The sequence below is a fragment of the Carassius auratus genome, chromosome 6 (genome assembly GCF_003368295.1).
Source record: "Carassius auratus strain Wakin chromosome 6, ASM336829v1, whole genome shotgun sequence".
In the NCBI taxonomy this organism is placed as follows: Eukaryota; Metazoa; Chordata; class Actinopteri; order Cypriniformes; family Cyprinidae; genus Carassius; species Carassius auratus.
Window position 1 is genome coordinate 7368019 of NC_039248.1, and position 20078 is coordinate 7388096.

General features: G+C 38.7%; 1 protein-coding gene across 6 annotated transcripts; it reads right to left on the bottom strand.

The window, feature by feature from the left end:
* Nucleotides 1–22: 22 nt before the first annotated feature.
* Nucleotides 23–20038, bottom strand: adam23a (ADAM metallopeptidase domain 23a). 6 transcript variants are annotated; one of them, XR_003287742.1, is made up of 27 exons: nucleotides 19662–20032; nucleotides 18721–18944; nucleotides 18121–18197; nucleotides 16446–16509; nucleotides 16281–16363; nucleotides 15895–15958; nucleotides 15744–15816; nucleotides 15566–15651; nucleotides 15384–15449; nucleotides 15074–15142; nucleotides 14812–14978; nucleotides 14152–14236; nucleotides 13916–14003; nucleotides 13769–13820; nucleotides 13550–13649; nucleotides 11905–11976; nucleotides 11706–11792; nucleotides 11505–11585; nucleotides 10680–10730; nucleotides 10524–10587; nucleotides 10247–10352; nucleotides 7175–7294; nucleotides 6927–7095; nucleotides 6149–6260; nucleotides 4790–4880; nucleotides 1319–1510; nucleotides 549–684 (listed from the first exon to the last, which is right to left on the bottom strand). XR_003287742.1 is itself a non-coding variant. In XM_026259246.1 (26 exons), exons 1-26 carry the CDS (start codon nucleotides 19738–19740, stop codon nucleotides 639–641), a joined length of 2376 nt encoding a protein of 791 aa, XP_026115031.1. In that variant the 5' UTR covers nucleotides 19741–20038; the 3' UTR covers nucleotides 23–638. The 6 variants fall into 6 exon arrangements, 5 of the variants coding, with proteins under 5 accessions (XP_026115031.1, XP_026115030.1, XP_026115029.1 ...); XM_026259246.1 differs by lacking the exons at nucleotides 1319–1510; nucleotides 4790–4880 and adding an exon at nucleotides 5780–5870 and having other exon boundaries at nucleotides 23–684; nucleotides 19662–20038; XM_026259245.1 differs by lacking the exon at nucleotides 1319–1510 and having other exon boundaries at nucleotides 23–684; nucleotides 19662–20033.
* Between the last annotated feature and the right edge of the window lie 40 nt (nucleotides 20039–20078).

Here is a 20078-nt window from a genome sequence, read left to right on the forward strand (position 1 = left end):
ATATATATATATATACACACACACATATATAAAACAGTGGTGATTTCATGGCCAATTGGATTGATTATTTTTTTTGTTTTGGGTTTATTTGTTTCATTAATACTACAGAAAATGCCTGCAATTTATAACATGCTGAAATAATTAAAAACTTTAAAGTTACGCCTTGAAATGTCATTTAGCACATTGAAACACATGGACCTGTGTTACCAACCTACTGGAACTTAAATCATTCTTCTTTTTTTAATTAACAATGTTTGTCTTGCATTGGTGTCCCTCCTCTGCCATGCGAGGTCCACAGCTGAAGCTGGTCATGCCTGGATCGGAACTGGAGGTCGGGTCGTGTAAACTTAAAGTCATGTCCCGATGAGTGGTACCATCCACTACCAGTTATCAGGGTTGCTAAATGGCCTCAGTGTGGATGAAAAGGAACGGGCAGCGCTAGAGAAGCAGTTCTATGTGACTTCAGATGAAAAATGTTCGACTGTTTTGTCCCTTTCTTCTGTTGCTTTCTGTCCTTTTATATTCAAGTAACGCCAACACTGTTGACAGCGGCGTCAGCAGCAGGAGAGGGTACAGTCCGGCGGGTTCTGACTGAACCCAGGGGCACACTAGGCAAGGATGCAGTTCTCTTAGTCTCTTTAGATGGCACTGGCGTTAGGGTCATATCGTCTTTTCTTGACATTTCTTGATGATGAGGACAAACAGGACAAAACAAACAAGACGGGGGTTAGTGCAGGCAATGCCAGAGACATCAACATACAATTCACTGCCCATCTTACCGCCTTAACCCGCAGCAACCACGTAGTTGTTTCTTTAACTTCTTGATCAATTCAAATTATTTATCATAAGCTATCCATAATGTTTAGTCGCTGTTGGGTTGCGGCGGGTAAAAACAGCAGTTCTTTGCAGCGACAAGGAGAAACAGAGTGTCCCTCCTCTGACTGCGGGTAAGTATGTGTTAGAAAGACAACGAGGGGTGTGGAAAAAGAACATTACCTCCTGGGAGAAAACATGGACATAGACATAGAAAACAGCAAGAAAGAGTGTACAACATCGAGGGTCAGAAAAGGACGTCACACCCACAACATGAACAACGACGATACCACCAGGAACAACAAGAGAGGCAACAAGAACTGCAACAACACCAACAACAACAGGGGTTTGACACAACCTCCCCGTAGCGTGGCTTGATGTGGGGCATCCCAGCAGTTTAACATGCACCTGTCCATAGAGAGGTTGGGTGGGAGACGCCACTATCGCTGTGTAGGGGGGGTGACTGGGGTAGCATGCAGGTGCAGTGCAGCGCGTGTGTCTGTACCAGGTCTCTGTGAAGCAGGCAGTAAAGGCAGCGGTGCCGGGCGAGTCCGGGTGGGGGGTGAGGGCTCTTGCTCTGTTCTAGGATTTCAGGGTGGCCCAGGGCCTTCCGGGAGATAAGAGGGTGTGGCAGCCAGCCATGGCACAAAGGCTGCCTACGACACAACCTCCACCCCTCTCCGTTCAAACTCTCACCCTTTCAGACAACGGAGGGGGGATTGAGAGAGAGATCACGGCGAGGAGAGTGGGTCAGAAAGTTGTCATCCCTGATCACCCCGTCCCTCCCAAACAACCCACCCCACTTCTCAAAGCAAGGAAAACAACAAACAAACTCCCCTCCCTTCCCTTGAGGTGAGCCCAGCCTTTGTGCGATGCTCTGATAGCACTCCGCTTTAGCTCTGGCTTGGTGCCAGTCTGCATGCAAACTCTAAATGGGCTCAGTCAAGATGCTATGTGCAAACGTGCATGCTGCAGTGAGCTAAGTCCTCTCAGGTGATCTCTATATCTTAAAGCTAGCTTTAGAACTTGCTCATAGTTGGGTCTAAGCTGGCCATTAGACTTTTTTACATGTTTTACATGTGCTTAGACAAACAGTTGCTAATCTACATTTAGATACTGTTTTTTTAACAAAAGGCTGTTGAAATTTATTGTTACAAACATTTACTGGAATCTTTAAAGCTACACTATGTAACTTTCTGCCCTCTAGCTGCTGAAGCAAAACAAATGTTACTTCTGGTGGACATTTTTTGGTGAGTTGTGCTTTGGCTGCTGTTCTGCACAAATGAAATTAATGGGCTATGGCACTTCCACATAATAAACCAGAATAAGAAATTTAATAAATATGGATATCTCAAAATACATCTTATGAGCAGGTAAGTAGCTTATTTGCAAAGAGTTATTTTAAATGGAACCCAGGGTATTAAGACTTTTATGGCTTGATATAATGTAAATAGTGTTTCTTTCTGAAATATGTGGTACAAAATCCATTAAAGATTTACATTATTTAAAAAATCCACATTGTTTTATACACATTTTAAACTGTGGGGAGCACCATTATTTTGATGATGTGAAATTGAACAGAACTCGGAATATAAAACTTGGAAAATAAAATACAGATATGATACCACATTGTGTGGCTTTTCGTTGTAATTTTCAGGGCAACAAGAGAAACAATGTAAGTCTTCAACTGCTTTACTAGTGATAAGAAGAGGAGAAAACAATGGGAAGATAGCTGTGACAAATAAAACTTCTTAAATGCCCATGCCTTTGTTTTCTCCAGTGGTCTATTAACAGCATCAAAGGCATCAGAGATAAAGTTTAGAGTACAAAGATAAGGCTCTTTATTAAATTTTATTCCTCCAAAGCCATTTTCTTCTTGTCTTAAACTAAAAACTTACGACAAAAAGAAAAGCAGCAACAATGTGGCATTGTATCAGTATTTTATTTTCCAAGTTACAACCGTTTGACGTCATCGAAGTAACGGTGCCCCCATAGTTCAAAATATGTATACAATTTAGTTTTTTTTTAAAGTAACAAATCTTGAAATTTGAAATGTTTTTTTTTTTTTTTTTTTATTATTATTACACTTTTTAGTATTTTTTACTACATAAATTATCTGGCTTGGCTCGTTGTTCTTCTTCAGTTCTCTCTTCACAGCAGTTTAGTCAGTGTACTGTTACTCCGGGATATTGGTTTGTTTGAACTCAGAGGGAGTGTAAGCCACATTAAAAAAGTTAACAGCTTAAGTCATTTGTGGATTAATGCGTATTAGAGACGTGAACCATTTAAAACGATTCAGTTCGATTTGGTGAACTGAATGATTCGTTCGCGAACCGGATATCACAAACTGCTTTGTTTTGAACATTCTCACAACAGACACGGATGAGAAGACAATGCTGAATAAAGTCGTAGTTTTTGCTATTTTTGGACCAAAATGTTTTTTTGATGCTTCAAAAAATTCGAACTGACCCTCTGATGTCACATGGACAACTTTGATGATGTTCTTCTTACCTTTCTGGACATGGACAGTATACCGTACACACAGCTTCAATGGAGGGACTGAGAGCTCTCGGACTAAATCTAAAATATCTTAAACTGTGTTCAGAAGATAAACGGAGGTCTTACGGGTTTGGAACGACATGAGGGTGAGTTATTAATGACATAATTTAGATTTTTGGGTGAACAAACCCTTTAAGCCATAAAAATCTTAATACTTGGGATTCCCTTTAAATTAAGATTATAAAAAGATTGGTAATGCTGACATTAGACAATAACTGGTATTCAAATCAGATAAGGCAAAACAGTGGCTAGCTGACTAGTATGCTATCTAAAAGACCAAAGTAGTAACTGGTTTAGACACTGGCATTGTTAGCAACATAAATATTGTTTTGTGAAGTCAATGCACAGTAAATGCGCAAACTAAACCTATATGTGGATTGCTAAGCAAGTGTTGATTTGTTTTTAGTGTGGACACTGTCGCTTTCATTTTGAATCACAAACTCTTTTCAGTACGAGGTTCCTTTGTTGTAGTCTGACCATTTTTGTTTTATTTATACGGATACAATGTATACACGCACAGATGAATGACTGAATAATGCATTTTCCCGTGAAATCTGTCACGACCGTTTACAATACAGTGATTCAAAGTAAGGCAAACTATTGTTTTGAAGATGGATTTATGCTGCAATTGAAAAAAAAAAAAGTTACATAGTGTAGTTTTAAGCATACAATGATATTTTTTTCCAAAAGTTCCCACCTTACTACATAAAACTGGTCATGGCATTACTAATATCATAGTCTATATGTTTTAAATGTTAGCATGTAGTTAGCAAAAAAGACTACACATTATTCTCTTTGATACTGATGTTAATTCATAACTGTCATTAAACATCTTGCTCAGTATCCATTTTACCATTTTGCTCGCATGCATTTCAAGCGATGGGCCAGACAGCACGAGGTTCTGCTACAGTCTACAGAGTGCTAAACCAACTGGGTTATATAACTAGACCTAGACTAAATCTGGAATTCTGTGTTTTAGAGATGTAGCCTGATCATATTAGTGGTCAGTTTTTCAACTACTAAACATCTAGCTAGCATGTGCTAATTAGCTAAACTACCATCTGCTGTCGCCTGTAAAGAACGAATAAGCATATTTAAGAAAAAGTTACATATAAGAAACTTACAATTACATATTTTTATACAGAAGAGAAAAAAAAAATACAAATTACACATATCGTCCCTCAGCATTGTATCATAGGATGTAGCTCAGAATTTGGCACTTTAAATGATGACCTAGTTTTGGAATCTGTTGTCTGTAGCAGAAGCCCAGACCCTTGTCTATTGTGTGAAGGTGAGTGTGTAGTGGTAAGTGTTGTATGCATGTATGCAAATATGTATATGAGAGTGTGTATGTTTAAGTGTGAGTGAGCCTGTTCCAGGCTGGCAGGCAATAAAAAGCATGCGGTGCAGCTCTTACTTAAATCCCCATCCCGTCCCCCCCAGCACTATGGCTGCCATCAGGATGGCCCCTGCGATGGAGCCTATGATAAGGTTGGTGGCGCTAGGACCTGTAGAAGGGCATGATGGGAGAGAAACATGATGTAAGCTGCAGGGGCACCTGCACAGCATGCAGGGTTTACACATCAAATGCTGGACTTCACTTATGTTATACACTCTTTCAGTCATGTGTTTACTCAGGATGGGAATCCGTAGGGTAGATTACGCTCAACTTACCCTTGATAGCATAGTGTGTGTGTGGGATGTTATTTGACATGGGTGTGGAGAATTCAGGGGCTGTAGATTTTGGCACAGGGGAGTAATCAAAGATGGGTAAATTCTTAAAACACCAAGGTGTTTTGAGCTACGCTACCAAAAGAGGACTGACGGAAACAAATGTACAGACCAGCGCACACACAACACACAAAGAAACGATAACCCACAAACACACTTGCAGTGAACTTTCACCCACTCACACACGCATGTCGGGCCTAGTTAGAGTGGAATATTTAGCTCAGCTCAGAAAGTGGGCCAGTTCTGAAGGGATTTTGTGTCCGTTATAAGACTCTATGGCATCTTATGTCAATGTCAGTCCAAGTCATTTCATGTTTTTCCACCCTCCTCGTCATGTTCTTCATTCTTGATCCTCTTTTCTCACTTTGAATCTTTTGTTCTGTGTTAATACCCCACATGGACCAGAAAGGGAAGCACCGCAACACTCCATTAACACAGGGTGATAATAAAAATATCCATGATAATAGCAGCCAAGGGAGAGGAGAAAATAAGAGATATACCAATCAATCAGTCCAATTACACAACAAGAATTACAAGGCACCATCACATTCAACACAACGGACAAAGCCACTGGGAGAACACGTACACACAACCACACATACACACGCACACACAGGGGATCACAGGATCTCCCTCTTGCTGGGGGAGTGGCATTAAAGGGTTAAGAGGTGCTTACTCTATTCCCCACCCTGTGCCTCCAAAAATCACCCCCAGGGCCAGAATGGTCCCTGCCACTGCCCCTATCAGCCTGTTTGTGGCCACGCTCACTGTGCAGAGGAAATAGGGGTGATTCAGCAGATAAAATGTCACTCAAGGCCCCATTTAAAAAAAAAAAAAAAAACGTACTAGTGTTTGTAAAAGTCTTATCAGTGGAAAAAGTCACAATATCAAAATGGACACCTACAAAAAGCAGTGATCTTTGGAAGTGGCTTTGCAGTGGGTTGGAGTTAAGGTGTGTATGCATTTGAGGATTAGGCTGTAAGTTCTTGTATAAGGCATATATAAGTGTTTTTTTAGGTTTAAAGACTTAAGAGAGGTCACACACCCTTGGGACCTGGGTCCTCGATGACGGGCGGCTCTTTTGGGGGGTCATGCATGCTGCAGTCAGTTCCTGCCCATGTAGCATCACAGGTGCAGGTTGCTTCATTATTGCACACCTGAAAGAGTGGGAAAAAAAACTCATGTGTGATGATGTGTAACACAGTGATGATAAACGCAAGCCTGTTAGCCTCGGCTTAATATTTACAGAATAGCCACTTTAAATAAAAAGTATTTCTAAATGTTATGTGCTGAAAAATCATTTTATAAATAAATCTGAATTTAATTGGAAATGTTTCTCTTTAGGTCTTATGAATAAAAATAATAATCAATTATTATTAATGTTGAAAGCAGTTGTGCTTCTTAATATAGTAGTGGAAACTGTGATACTTTTGTTCCTTTTTTTAATACATGATTCTAAAGGATGAATAGAAAGTTCAAAACAACAATAAAAATTGTAATATCTTTTAGAAATATTGTGTAAAAAGCCTTTATACTGTCACTTTTGATAAATGTTACACACCTTTGCCAAATAAAACTATTAATTTCTTACTGACCGGAGACTTCTGAACATTTGTGTAGCTGTGTTATTTTCGATTGCTATGGAATAGATTGTCATTCCTCTGGATATAAATGGAATGCCGGGGAGGAATTAAATCCCTGACATTAAAAGTCTGAATAAAAAGATTAATGTTGTAAGTGGGTTTGAGTGGGTTGGAAAACAAGGCTGACTGTGGTGTGAGATTCATCTAAACAGCAGAGAGTGTCAGATGGAGCTCGCTCACGCCGTGAGAAGAGCAGACTCGGCCACCTGGGCCAGACGGACAGGCTGTGAGGTTCAGGGAGGAGATGGGTAGACATTTCTGTTCAAGGCACATCATCGAGGGGCCACATGGCATACCATCTTCAACATACCCTAGATCAGTGTCATCATCCAACAGCACATGTCCCCCACTTTGGTAAAAGAATAGAATATTTTAAGAGTTTTGTTCAAGTATAAAGGGCGAATATTTGCAGAGATCCAGGAACAGACCTGCAATCCACCAGTCGCCCCTGATGGTTAAATGTGGTGGGAGTGACGTCGCCTTTCAGGGTCCCGATCCTTGGGATTCTCCCAATGTTAGAGCACAGCAGGTACCCGCAGAACACATCACTGTAAACCCACAGGATTTGGAAAGTGTTAGAGAAGGTTATGTGATCATGTCTAGACTGTTACCTTTGTTCTGCAAATTCCATGTGGTATTCACATATAGAGTCATACAGCATTTAGCAAGCATTCCTTGCTTTTTCTCATTTCCTTACACCCACAGAGCTCAAGTTGTTTCCAATATTATCAGTAACTTCTGAAAACACATCATGATAGTACATCATGCCAATAAAAAAAGGCTCTTAACACAAATAAATACCCATTCACATCACTGGTAATGGTAAAGATAGGGTTTATTAACTGGAAGGTTCCAAAATGGGGGTTTGTGAACCCCTGGGGGTTCATACGAGAACTGCAGGGGGTTTGGTTGATATAAAACTATTTATTAACCTAATCTAATGCAAAATTCAAATAAAAGGGGATGCATAATAAATCTGAATATTAATCAATAATAAAACAAGTAGAGACTGTTGTGCTGCATGTTTCAGAGTGAAGACCAGCACTTTGCTTTACCTACGAAACAACTTTGATTTGGGTTTCAGTGTCTCAGAGTTTGCCCATTGGATAGTGAATGCTAATGCTGCTAAAATTGCTATATTTGGCAAAATATTTTTTTGTGAAGCTTAAAATTTCAGATAAAAAATGTACATCTAAGGGGTTTGATCAACCTAGCAATGGTCAAATCTCATTTGATTGGATCCTGTACCCACTAAATTACTGAAAGAGTTGTTACCTATAGCCGAAGAACCGATTCTCAATATTATTGACTCGTTGTTATCTTTAGGTCACATCCCAAAACCATTCAAGCCGCTGGATATAAATACTCTTATTAAGAAACCACAACTAGATAGAAGTGAACTGACAAATTATATAGGCTTATTTCAAACCTTCCATTTATGTCTAAAATTTCAGAAAAAGTTGTGTCTGCTCAATTGTGTCCCTTCCTGCAAAAAAAAAATAAAAAGATCTGTATGAAGAATTTCAGTCAGGTTTCAGGCCCCACCATTGCACAGAAACTGAACTTTTTAAAATTACATATGACCTGCTCCTTGCGTCAGATCAAGGCTGCATCTCATTGCTAGTTTTACTTGATTTTAGTGCTGCTTTCGACACCATAGATCATGACATACTCATAGATCGATTACAAAAGTATACAGGTATTCAAGGGCAGGCTCTAAGATGGTTTAGATCCTACCTGTCCAAATGCTACCATTTTGTTTATTTAAATGGGGAGTCATCTCATTTAACAGCAGTAAAATGCACAAAATGCAGAGTGCCACAAGGATCTGTCCTAGGTCCTCTTCTATTTTCAATATACATGTTGCCCCTTGGTAATATTATTAGAAAATAGAGGATTAGTTTCCACTGTTATGCTGATGATACTCAGCTATATATCTCAACGAGACCAGATGAAACTTCTAAATTATCTAAGCTAACAGAGTGTGTTAAAAATGTAAAAGATAAAATAATTTTCTCCTATTAAATTCGGATAAGACGGAGATATTAATTATTGGACCAAAAAACAGTACACAGAATCTAGTAGACTACAGTTTGCAACTAGACGGATGCACTTATGATGTTACTTCCTCTACAGTCAAAAATCTGGGTGTTATTTTAGACAGCAACTTGTCTTTTGAAAACCATATTTACCATGTTACAAAAACTGCATTCTTCCATCTTAGAAACATTGCTAAGTTACGAAACATGTTACCTGTTTCTGATGCAGAAAAGCTAGCTCATGCATTCATGACCTCTAGACTGGACTATGGTTTAGATCCTGCATAACTAACAAGTCTTCTACCACGTTACAATCCATCATGTTTCCTAAGGTCACAAAATGATGGACTTTTGGTAGTTCCTAGGATATCAAAGTACACTAAAGGAGTTAGAGCTTTTTCACATTTGGCTCCCAAACTCTGGAATAGCCTTCCTGATAAGATAAGGTTCAGACACACTTTCTCTGTTTAAATCTAGATTAAAAAATCTCTTTCACCAAGCATTCGAATAATGCATCTCATAATTTGTGACTGCAGTTGCATCTGATCAAATGCGCATTATTATTCTTTATCTTTGGTTAAACTAATTAATTTTACTTTGTTGGAACAGCAGCTATGCTTATGATGGCTGTATTTGTTTCTCTGTTTTGTCACGGTGGTAACTAGGATTTACACAAGCTCCAGTTTGAATCCAGAACACCTGAGAAGAGATGATGCTGACCCCTCAGAGGACCCCAGATGATGCTAACCTTGAAACAATATACAGAACTAACAAATATTGCTACAAGTATGATTGCACCATATAATAATTGCTGTTAATAATGTCAATCGTCTGGTTGACTACGTCTTGTATTAATTTTTCTGAAAAATCCTGTCATATCCACATAAACTGACAGTCACCGCTTATAAGCTACTACTAAATATTGTAGAAACTTAATTTTCTGTAAAACTGCTTTGTAATGATTTGTATTGTAAAAAGCGCTATTGAATTGAATTTACACAAGAACATTCTGTCTCTATATTTCCAAACAAAAAATGCACAGGAAATTAAATGTAATAAATGTAAATACCCTTACATTTCACATGTATCTTTTCAATTTCTTGGCATTAAGGTCTGCACAAATGACAGTACTTCACTTGTTATTTTATGTTACTTGTTGAGCAATGATGAAAGTTAAATTCTTCCATACAAAGTCTGCAAATGACACTGTGATTAGGTTCAGCTTCTAAATTAATATTTAGCTGAGAAGCCCTAATTCTAACATCACCTCGTGTACCTACAGAAAACATAAAAGGACACGTTTTCCATCATTTTTGACAGTAAGAATCACATGCAAAGCTCATGCCCAAGAAATTTGCAAAACAAGAGCTGCCATCTAGACCTGACCTGGTTCTGTACCATATTAATGTTTCATGGTGCTGTATATTCCTGCTTTCCAAATAATTGGGGGAACTGACTCACTGTTTGCTGCAGGGCACCCATTTGTCTCCATCTCTCCCACAGTTCCCTTTTTCTGTCCCCTCTGTGTTTAACTTCTCATAACAGTGCTTTTCTGACCCTCCAGCCTCTGAGAGAAGAGAAACAGACAGAAAGAATGAAGGGAGTTAGACAGAGAAAAGAAAAAGAGGAAACACAAGCAAGCATTTATTGAAAGACAGAGTGGGTGGATTGCAGTTATTTAAGGTGCTTTCTTTGGCAAGAACAGCTGAAGCATTCTGAAGGAATCAGCATCACTCACTTGGACCCCAGATGTATTTGCACTGACTGTCCCGGGTCTTACATTCACCACTGTAACAGCGACCCTGGAATAGTGGTAAACAATTTGTAGAGGGATTGATCAAAAATAGTCTAAATGTTGGTCTTCCATGTATTTAAATAGATTTATATCTCTGACCTGATTGAGCTGACAAGAGTAGCCATCTTGCTTATGAAGATTAGGAGGGCACTGTAAGAAAAACAAAGATATTTACAAAGTATTTCTGATTCAATGATAAAAAATAATTTAAATAAAATAGTTTTTACTATTTAGATCAGCATTATTTATGTTTCAGTATTTTTTTTATGATATTTATTGAGATTTACTTTAGTTACTGGATAGCAGCTGACAACTGGATTTTTGTTATTCAAGTGTTAAAACTGCAGGCAGGCTGTCATTTAGTGAATAACATGCCTGCTGTTACTGCAGATAGTGAAGCTTGGGGGTGTATTGTGCGAAGCACCATCATCCCTGTGATTGTCATGTAGAAACTGTAGCATCTTCTGCATAAATTAATTAGTGGCCTTTTGTTTGAAAATGGTGCCAGTTGTGCCCTATTGTTTAGCCATGACTTAATACAAATATTATTTACAGGAAGAATCAGATAATGGACATTTCATCAAATGAACTCTCACTTCAATTTGTGTTATGCAAGGAAATAAAAAAACAACATTCCTTTAATTTGCAATGTTTGTTTTTCAAGGGAATGTCAGAAATTGTGCATATGAATCACCATTACATTTTAATGGGCTGTAAAATGTGGGATAATTCTTCTACCCAAATTTTGCTTTTGCTGAAGTAAACTTTCACTATGTGGTTCTGTGGAAATGCTTTTCTTTCTGTTCAACCATTTAGAACGTTAAATGTCCTCTTTTAAAATATTTTAATATTTCTAATGTCACATTTAAATTGCTGACATAAAAAAAGAGAAAAAACTATAGAATTTAAAAGAAATAACAAGACCTGTCCCGAGTCTCCTGAACAAGTTTCTGATATGTCACAATCATTCACAGCATATCGACAGCTGTATCCGCGTGGGTAGAACTGAAAAAGGTGCAGGGACAGGGATTTAGAGAAACCACTGTTCAGTTCATTATGAGATACTCAGTAGTTGAGGATGGGGGAGGTTATGATGAATAGTGAGGCAAAAGCAAAGTGTCTTACCAGGCATGTGTTGTTGCAGCAGGGGCCGTCACTGCAGTGCGCTCCATTAGACAAAGAACATTTTTTACAGCAGTCTTTATAGCACTCCTGCAGAACCAGATAAAATATGTGCACACAGACCAAAAATGGTTAGAAAAATATTATGTGTTGCTATTGTCTGTATAGAAATATAATTTATGTAAAAAAAAAAAGTGCTTACCATTCGAGCCCCACAGTCACACTCCTCTCCCACTTCCACATAACCATTCCCACATTCTGTAGCCTCAAAGAGCTGCCAACACAAAGCACAAGGTTATCCAGGGTCATGTATAATATATGATGACTGTAAGTACTTGATTTTTGTTTGATGTCAATGACAGTCACAATACACGTGAGAACTGGTGACATTTGATGTCACTGACATCAAACCTGCTTCAGTGTTTCAGTCTCAGCTTTCTGTTGAAGACCCTTGTTTTTTTTGTCGGTTGCAGGTACATGAACAGAACAATAAGAAAGGCACGTAGATCCAAAAATAGATTAGTTGGAGTGTAAGATCCCAAAATAGCACAAAAATGCCCCAAGAGGGTCTGGCTGCAAACTTGCACTTGCACTCTCAGACTTGCACTTGATTGCAAGTGACGCTGAAGGTAGCGGAGTGTACAAGTGACACTGTAATTCAGTTTCTTATTTCTTGTTTTCATCACCTGGCTACAGTTGTAAAATGTTTATAGAGATTCAAACAAAAACAAAAAAATAAATAGAACAAAAAAAATAAAAAAAATAAAGACTGCAAGTAACATCACTTGCGGAAGGGCGTGTCTGAGCGTGCAAGTGCAAGTCTGCATCCAGACCCTTCTCCAAGAACGATATTAATAAACAGATGTGCACACCAAGAAAGCAGAATTTATAAGAGTAACATTTGCGATAGACGTGATAAACGTGACACGCCCCATTTTGAAACTGATCACCCAAAATTTTACATTTGCTCAAAATGTACTCACCCTCAGGCCATCCAAGATTTAGACAGATTTGGAGAAATGTAGCATTACATTATTTCCTCACCAATGAATCCTCTGCAGTGAATGGGTGGCGTCAGAATAAGAGTTCAAACAGCAGATGAAAACATCACAATAATCCACAAGTACTCCACACACCTCCAGTCCATCATTTACCATCTTGTGAAATGAAATGCTCCATGTTTGAATAAGAAACAAATCCAACATTTAGAGATTTTAACCATCACTTCTGGCCAAAATGAGTTTATAATCCATAATAAGTTATCTTCCAGTAAAACAAGTCCACGGCCTGTTGTCATTTAACATCAACATTTACTGATATATTTGTTTAGAACTCTTTTGTACTGTTTTTGCTTGTCAGTGGTGCTTGATCTGTGCATATTTCTCTCCTGTTTCAGGCGAGACGACTTTTTCAATGGTGAAAGCAATGTTATGGATAGATGGCTCGTTTGAATTTAAAAACATCTTAATGATAAATTTACTACAAACATGCAGCTTTTTGCTTAATTAATGGACTATTGGACTATTGTATGAATTACTTGTAGATTACTTTAATCAGATGTTTGGACTGACGGCACCCATTCACTGCAAAGGCTCCACTGGTGAGCAAGTGATGTAATTCTAAATTTCTCCAAAAATAAGAAAGAAATTTCATACATCTTGGTCCCGACAGTGAGTAAATTTTCAAGAAAAAACAACAACAAAAAATACTTATTTACATTTGCTTATTTATTAGCTGGAAAAATAGAGGTGGTTTTTTGTAAGCACATATTTGTGAAAAACATGATGTTGTTATCCACTGCACATGTATGCAGGTGAAAATGTTGAGTGTTATATTTTCAAGCCTACCTTGTTGGGTTTGTTAAACAGACATGAAGCACCACCTCTTAGAAGAAAGTTCCTGTAGTCAGTAATGCTGCATTTGGAAAACCTGCGCGGGTGTTGCACTCTGCGGAGAACAGAGAAAAACAAACCTACGCAAATCAAGAGATATGACAGGAAACTAGGAGCTAAAATGCCCGGCAGGTAGTCAGGAGAAGCTAGAATAATGTGTGTGTTCAACGATACCCAGTGTCTTCCATTATACATCCCACCCATGACTCCATGCAGCCGCACTCCTCTGAGAGAACACAAGAGTGAGTGAGAAAGCCTAAACTCTTACAGTAAAAAGTAAGAAATCCAGTAGTTTGACAGCAGGAGGTGAAACAAACTTACTCCTCCTGGTCAGAGGATCCCATTGGATACCCAGATTCTGTGCTAAGCTCTGAGAGAGAGAGGCAGCCATTGTCCATGTGCTACCAAACTGAAAGGCACAGGAAGAGAAACAGCAGTGCATCATCACAGCAGAGGTAAGATCACGCTTGATTTGTCATTTAGACTGACTGTAAGGTAAGCTTTTGAAGCAAACTGCCTAGTCTGTATACACAGAAAGCTTCTTGTGTAAACCTTACCTCATTAACACCAATTCCTCTTTCTTTGGAACACACACCACCAATATACGCAACACCGCTCCGACCATAATGAAACGTCACATTCCTGCAAGCAGAAAGAGATCTTTATCATTGTCACTAGTTCCCATTTTTTTGTAACTATATTACTAAACAATGGTATTCAGCTACATTCTTAGGAATCTGTGTCATTAAAAACATGCTTTGTGTCAGCCGTGTTACAGTTCAAAGGTTTTAGATTACATGTTATTATATATATATATATATATATATATATATATATATATATATATATATATATATATATATATATATATATATATATATATATGTGTGTTTTTTTTATTTAGATGTAACTCTAATGCTGATGAATAAGGATATGCAAATTTGCTGATATTCCAGTGATAAAAATTGTGTTTTATTTTTAAAGTTGCATTATAATTTGCATTATACACTAATCACTGTTAAATGACATATTGTTATGTTTGTCCGGCATTATCTTAGCACACACATTTCCTGAGAATGACCCACACATATTCAGAATTGTAAAGTTTCTCAGTTACTCTTCCACATCCACAACTGAACCAAATCTTTTCTGTTATTGGGCAACATCTTTAACCACCAAGCTACCAGAACTTATACATTCAAGAGAACGCGACTCACGTGAAGAGGTGCACGGCATCAGCGTTGATGTTAATGTTCTGTTGTCTATACTTTGAAAAATCTCGTAACATTTCCAATGGTTTCACGCTCAGCGGAATCCGGTCCCTGTCAGTCCAAATCTCCACAGCAACTAATACCACACGCGTGTTCAGCTGCTCCTTAAAAATCTAAAGAGAATATCATTCGAATTTTACATTAAGATGAATGTAAATTGGGCGACTATTAAGGAAATATTATTGCAGCCATAAATTTATGAACTTACAGCGTCTACAAAGTTGACAACTGATTTGGCAAAGTTCCTGGTATGCTTTTTACTCTTATGCCTTTTAAACTGCAAAAACAAGAGGTGAAAATACAAATAAGTTTCAAGGAGTATTTTGAACATCTTTGGTTCTGCAGTATGTAAAATATATAAAAACAATTGTATTCAGTGCCCTCTAGTGGATCATTTCAACAGTTCACTTACAACAATTTCAGTGTTTTATATTCAGAAGTGTATATTAAAAGACATTTTCAGACTAAGCTAATTCATACAGGAAGCTTGTACAGTAATGTGTTGTGGATGAACCCACCGTTTTGTGGTCAGCGACAATCATTATTTCCAGATACTTCATTTCCTCAAAAATGTTACGCGGCATCTTGGAAAATAATAAAATCTAAATTATACATTTCAGAAAGCATAACGTTTAAGAATGAGGTAGCATTTCCGTTGAAACAACAGAGCACATGGAAAAGGTTGCGAGTCATTTCTTACAGCTCTTTTCCTCCTTCTCTTTAGCCAAGGCATGCTAGCAAAAATACGTTTCACCTCTTCTTTTTCCTCAAATGGGTCATCAGCAGCTGAGGCAAACAGACATAAGGAAACCATGGACATAAGGGTGTGAATAAAATATCTCACCATATTTCTATTACCAAGGCCTTGGCACACTTACCCCAGTCACCTGGGAGAGAGGTCACATGGAGCGAAGATGTTCGGCGCAAAGTGTGGGGTCGTGCTTCTGTTTCCTAAAAGGTACACATTTAGAGACATTTGCAGACGAGCTATAAAATCAAAAAGGATAAGTTATAATGATGTGATCTTACCATGGTGTGAGTCTGTTTCAGAGGCTCGATGAGATAGACAAAATCACCGTCATCAAACATCCCACTGGAAGAGTGAAGAACAAGAATGGGGTTGGGAAAAGATAGTCAGGGATGGCAATCGGAAAAAGCATACAGGAACAAGGACAGAAAAAAGTCGAATCACTTGTCAAGTGACAAGACGGAAACCACAAGCGTGCTTTACTAACCCTGTTCTCTCCCTTGGCTGCTCTCTGTGACACTCAAGCACACGCTAACATGATGACATTCAAATCTTTTCATGTGTACCAACTGCCATCTGGCCTCACAGTAGGTCCCCAGGTCAGATTTTCTCTCTTATGCTCTCTTTATCTCACACATGCACTTTTAAACAAAGCAAGGTTTCTTACTGAAGCCCGTCACAGGTGGATAAAGCTACACGGGAGTCTTCTTTTCCTCTCACGCGGCCATGGTAGTAGCAGTGTTCCCCACCCTAAACAAACACACATTCATCACTGCTATGTAGTAGTTATTTTCAGGGGTCTGTTTGATATTTGCTGCTCTTTGTGTCTTACCCTGGAGAGAACGGGCTTGTCTTTCTCATAGTGGATTTCCATATAATCTGAAGAGAGCAGATCACTAAAATCAAAGTGAAAGACAGAATTCAAAGGGGCAATCTTGCATTAATTATCTAACAACACAACAATAAAGCTCCAGCCCTGGATCCCAAGCACCTATGTGCTTAATAAGCATGCATTGGGAGAATACTGTCTTCTGTATCAGCTATACTAGTTATGGGACCTCCAGGCTGTTAGTGGATCAGAAATTCTGCCACATGGGTTTGTTAAAGCATAGTTAATATACATAAAATGCATTAAATGTGCATTTGAAATAGCAAATTGTGGCTATATGAATGTTGTTTGAGAAATGTATATACAACAGCATCACTAGCTGAATTCACCATCAAATGTTCCAAACCATTTTTTTTGAAGAAAACAGAAAAAGAAAACTCCTTTAATCTCATGATCACACACACGTCTACTGTTACAGATGATCCTATTTTTATAACTCACAAGCTGACAATTAATCAGCCTAAATGCATTTTAGCTTGCAAAAATGGACACATTTTATTTGAATATAATTCATCTCACAAAAAGAAAGAAGACAGCAATAATAATTCTTATGACTTAAATGTGTTTAAGTATATCTAAACAACTAAGTGAAATGATGTGCACATTACATGGGATAAAACATTGGACCATTTTGCATTTCATTTTATGGACTAGAAACCCTAAGACATTAAAAAATAAATGTTCTTCTGTGTTCCACAGGAGAAAGAAAAATTGTGTATTTAATTCTTTTAAACAGTTAAAATCTCTGGTATTGTCTATTTATATACAGTATATATTTGTGTTTCTGAATTTTGAAAAGAGCAGATGATTTCCGCAAGCACTTAAGCACTTCCACAACCAAAGCACTTACTACAAAAAATACTTTCTCCTCTTGTCAGCAATTTACCGTCGCTCTAGCTTGTTTCCTAGCTTTCTACTAAACCTGGTATTTCATACTGAGAGTATTGTTGGCTATAAGACAAACTGCTTGTAATATTTCTCATTTGAATTAGCTTTGGATAAAATCATCTGCTAAATAAATATATGTAACAATGCATTTGCAAGTAATAAAAAAATTACTTTTGAATGTTCTCTGAACCATCTGAAACTAATGAATATTAATGTTTAAAATAGTTTGACACACAACCGGTTAAAATGTTTCAGAAAAACGTTCCATTAGCGATGTAAAAATAATGTGGCTGTGCTAACATTTTGAGAATATTGTTTAAGACCAGATGACTTTGAACAAATATTATATTAAGGTAACTGGAAGAATGTTTGTTGATAACATCGAGAACGTTGCCAAAATTTTAGCCAAAGTTGTGAGAATGTTCTCTGTTAGATTAAATGCCATAGGTTAATGCTGTACATTAATGCAGCATTGACAGTTTTAACACAGCACAATGTTTAAACCACGTTCTTTACTTTTCAACAAATACTTTGAATGTAAAGGTGCTGACAGGGAGGAGATGACTGAATAGAATAATGAAATTTAGCAAGATTAGAAATCCCCATGCACCTATTAATGCAAAAGAGAAAAATATATATCTATTTTCTTTTTTTTTTACTAAACAACAGAGCAAATTCATGTTTTTGGAACCAAATATGTCTTTTACTATTAAGACACACAAACACTTACTTGTTCAAAGTAAGGTCCAAAATGAATGTGGTGCCAAAGGCGTCCAGCTGGAAACTTGCTTGGGCCAGGTGGACAACCTGCGGTCAGGGAAACAAACAGGGGCTCATTAACACTTCACAAAACAAACATATGCTACTTTATCCAACCTGCCATATCCAAAGCATGCAAATGTTATTCAAAAAATCTTTTTGTGAAAATTTAATTCCTTCAGACACATTAAATCACACTCTCAGTGAACGGATCTCTCTAAGTGCACCTATAGTTAAAACATCTGCTCTAGAGCATCATAAATCACACAGCTGCGCTGTTTTACAGCAAAAATACTGCACTGGCAAAAGTAAAGTGAAAGTGTGTGCACAATGCAATCCCACAACGGCTGTTCAGTACAGAGAGTGGGGGGAGTGAAAACTGCTTCTTTTGCGAAAAGCGTGTTAGATTTGTGAGGGAGGGCCGGTGAACCTGGATCAGCTCTGAGAGTTTGAATATACTGCACCATTCCCAGCAGCTCTTAGCGGGTTGAGTGTTGAAGATCTGAATTTGGTGGGGGTTACAATATGCAGTGCTGTGGATCTATACACTGCAAGACAGCCCATGTCTCACCTGTCCATCACCGGCCTGGTTCCTCGCCCGAGTGTCCAGGTCATGATCCGTGCTCTCCGACTCCTCATTCAAGAAGAAGATGAGCCGGGAGGGATATGTGACGGTGACCTCATAGTCTACGGTTTCTCTTCCCGTGGAATTGCCCGGTGCTGCTGCTGTGGCTTCTCGCCGGGTCTCAGACATGTGCTGACCCCTGAGATCCTCATTATGTAGGGAGCTGGAAACTGCAGGACAGGAGGAAGCTGTTTACTGCTTTACAGTCTCCATCTCAGAGAGGGATCCCGTCAATTATATATGAACGTGTGCCAGCAGTTGCAGCCCTGTGATGCTGCAGAGAAGCTGCGCACAGATCTCCCTTATGCAGATCTCAGAATATCGAACAGAGGCGCTACGGCTGATAACCAAATAAAACACTGAAATCTGATTACACATTCAAGACAAGAGGGCTAGACATGATATGAGTACAGGCAGAAGAGAAATAAGAGACACTTATTGGCAAAACATAACCATATCATTTTTTTTTCTCTCTCAACTTTAACAGCTGCATCTTTGGACATCTGATATCTGAATTGTAAAAGCTTTAGACGCGCATCATGTCAGCTAATAATAATCTATTGCCATGGTAATCGAATTAAGATTCAGCGCGCCTCACTAAGTCCTTACCATGTTCCCATACGGCACCGCACTAATGGGGCTGTCAACCCATACAGAGGCCTTCAAAAGCTTTTACCCCCCTCTGCATAGATTGACACGTATAAACCACCGTAAATCAAATCAAAGCCTACACAGGGAACCTGCGTGTTTAGCTGGGATTTCCTACTGCAACAAAAGGCGCTGGAAAAACACCTTGCACAAATACCAACATAATGTATAACAAATATCCAATAAAGACGCTGCATTATGTAAATGATAAAGTTACGCAAGATCAACATTGTACTTACCCGTTGAGGCTGAGGCGATAGAAGATGGCACGGAAAGAAATATGGTAGCGAGCAGACACAGATGGAATATCAGACGCATGATTCATATTTGAAGTCTAAATAAAATGTCATTAGAGCGTCAATTTACAGCGAGCGTCGCAGTCCATTATCATGAGAGCGATTTTAGTGCGTATCCCGCGGGAAGAGGGGAAATCCTTCATGCAGCATCGGAGACTGAGGTGTGGGTAGCACGGTTGGGATGCTGAGGGGTGGAGAGGACTGGGAAGACGGCGAAGGGGTGGCAGCTCGGAAGGATGGAAGGCGGTGGCTAAGCAGCTCATATCGTACGGGAAGCTAATGCGATTGCGCAGTGCATCTTCTGCTGCGCTGACGCCTCAACCATCCTCACTTTGTACACTCGCCAACACACCCACCATA

Coding starts and splice junctions, on each gene's coding strand:
- adam23a (XM_026259244.1), bottom strand. CDS start 19,740: ATGCGTCTGATATTCCATCTGTGTCTGCTCGCTACCATATTTCTTTCC. Junction 16,364..16,445: donor ACAAGCCCGTTCTCTCCAGG/GTAAGACACAAA, acceptor GTGTTTGTTTAG/GGTGGGGAACACTGCTACTA. Junction 11,586..11,705: donor GCTGCAACAACACATGCCTG/GTAAGACACTTT, acceptor CACCTTTTTCAG/TTCTACCCACGCGGATACAG.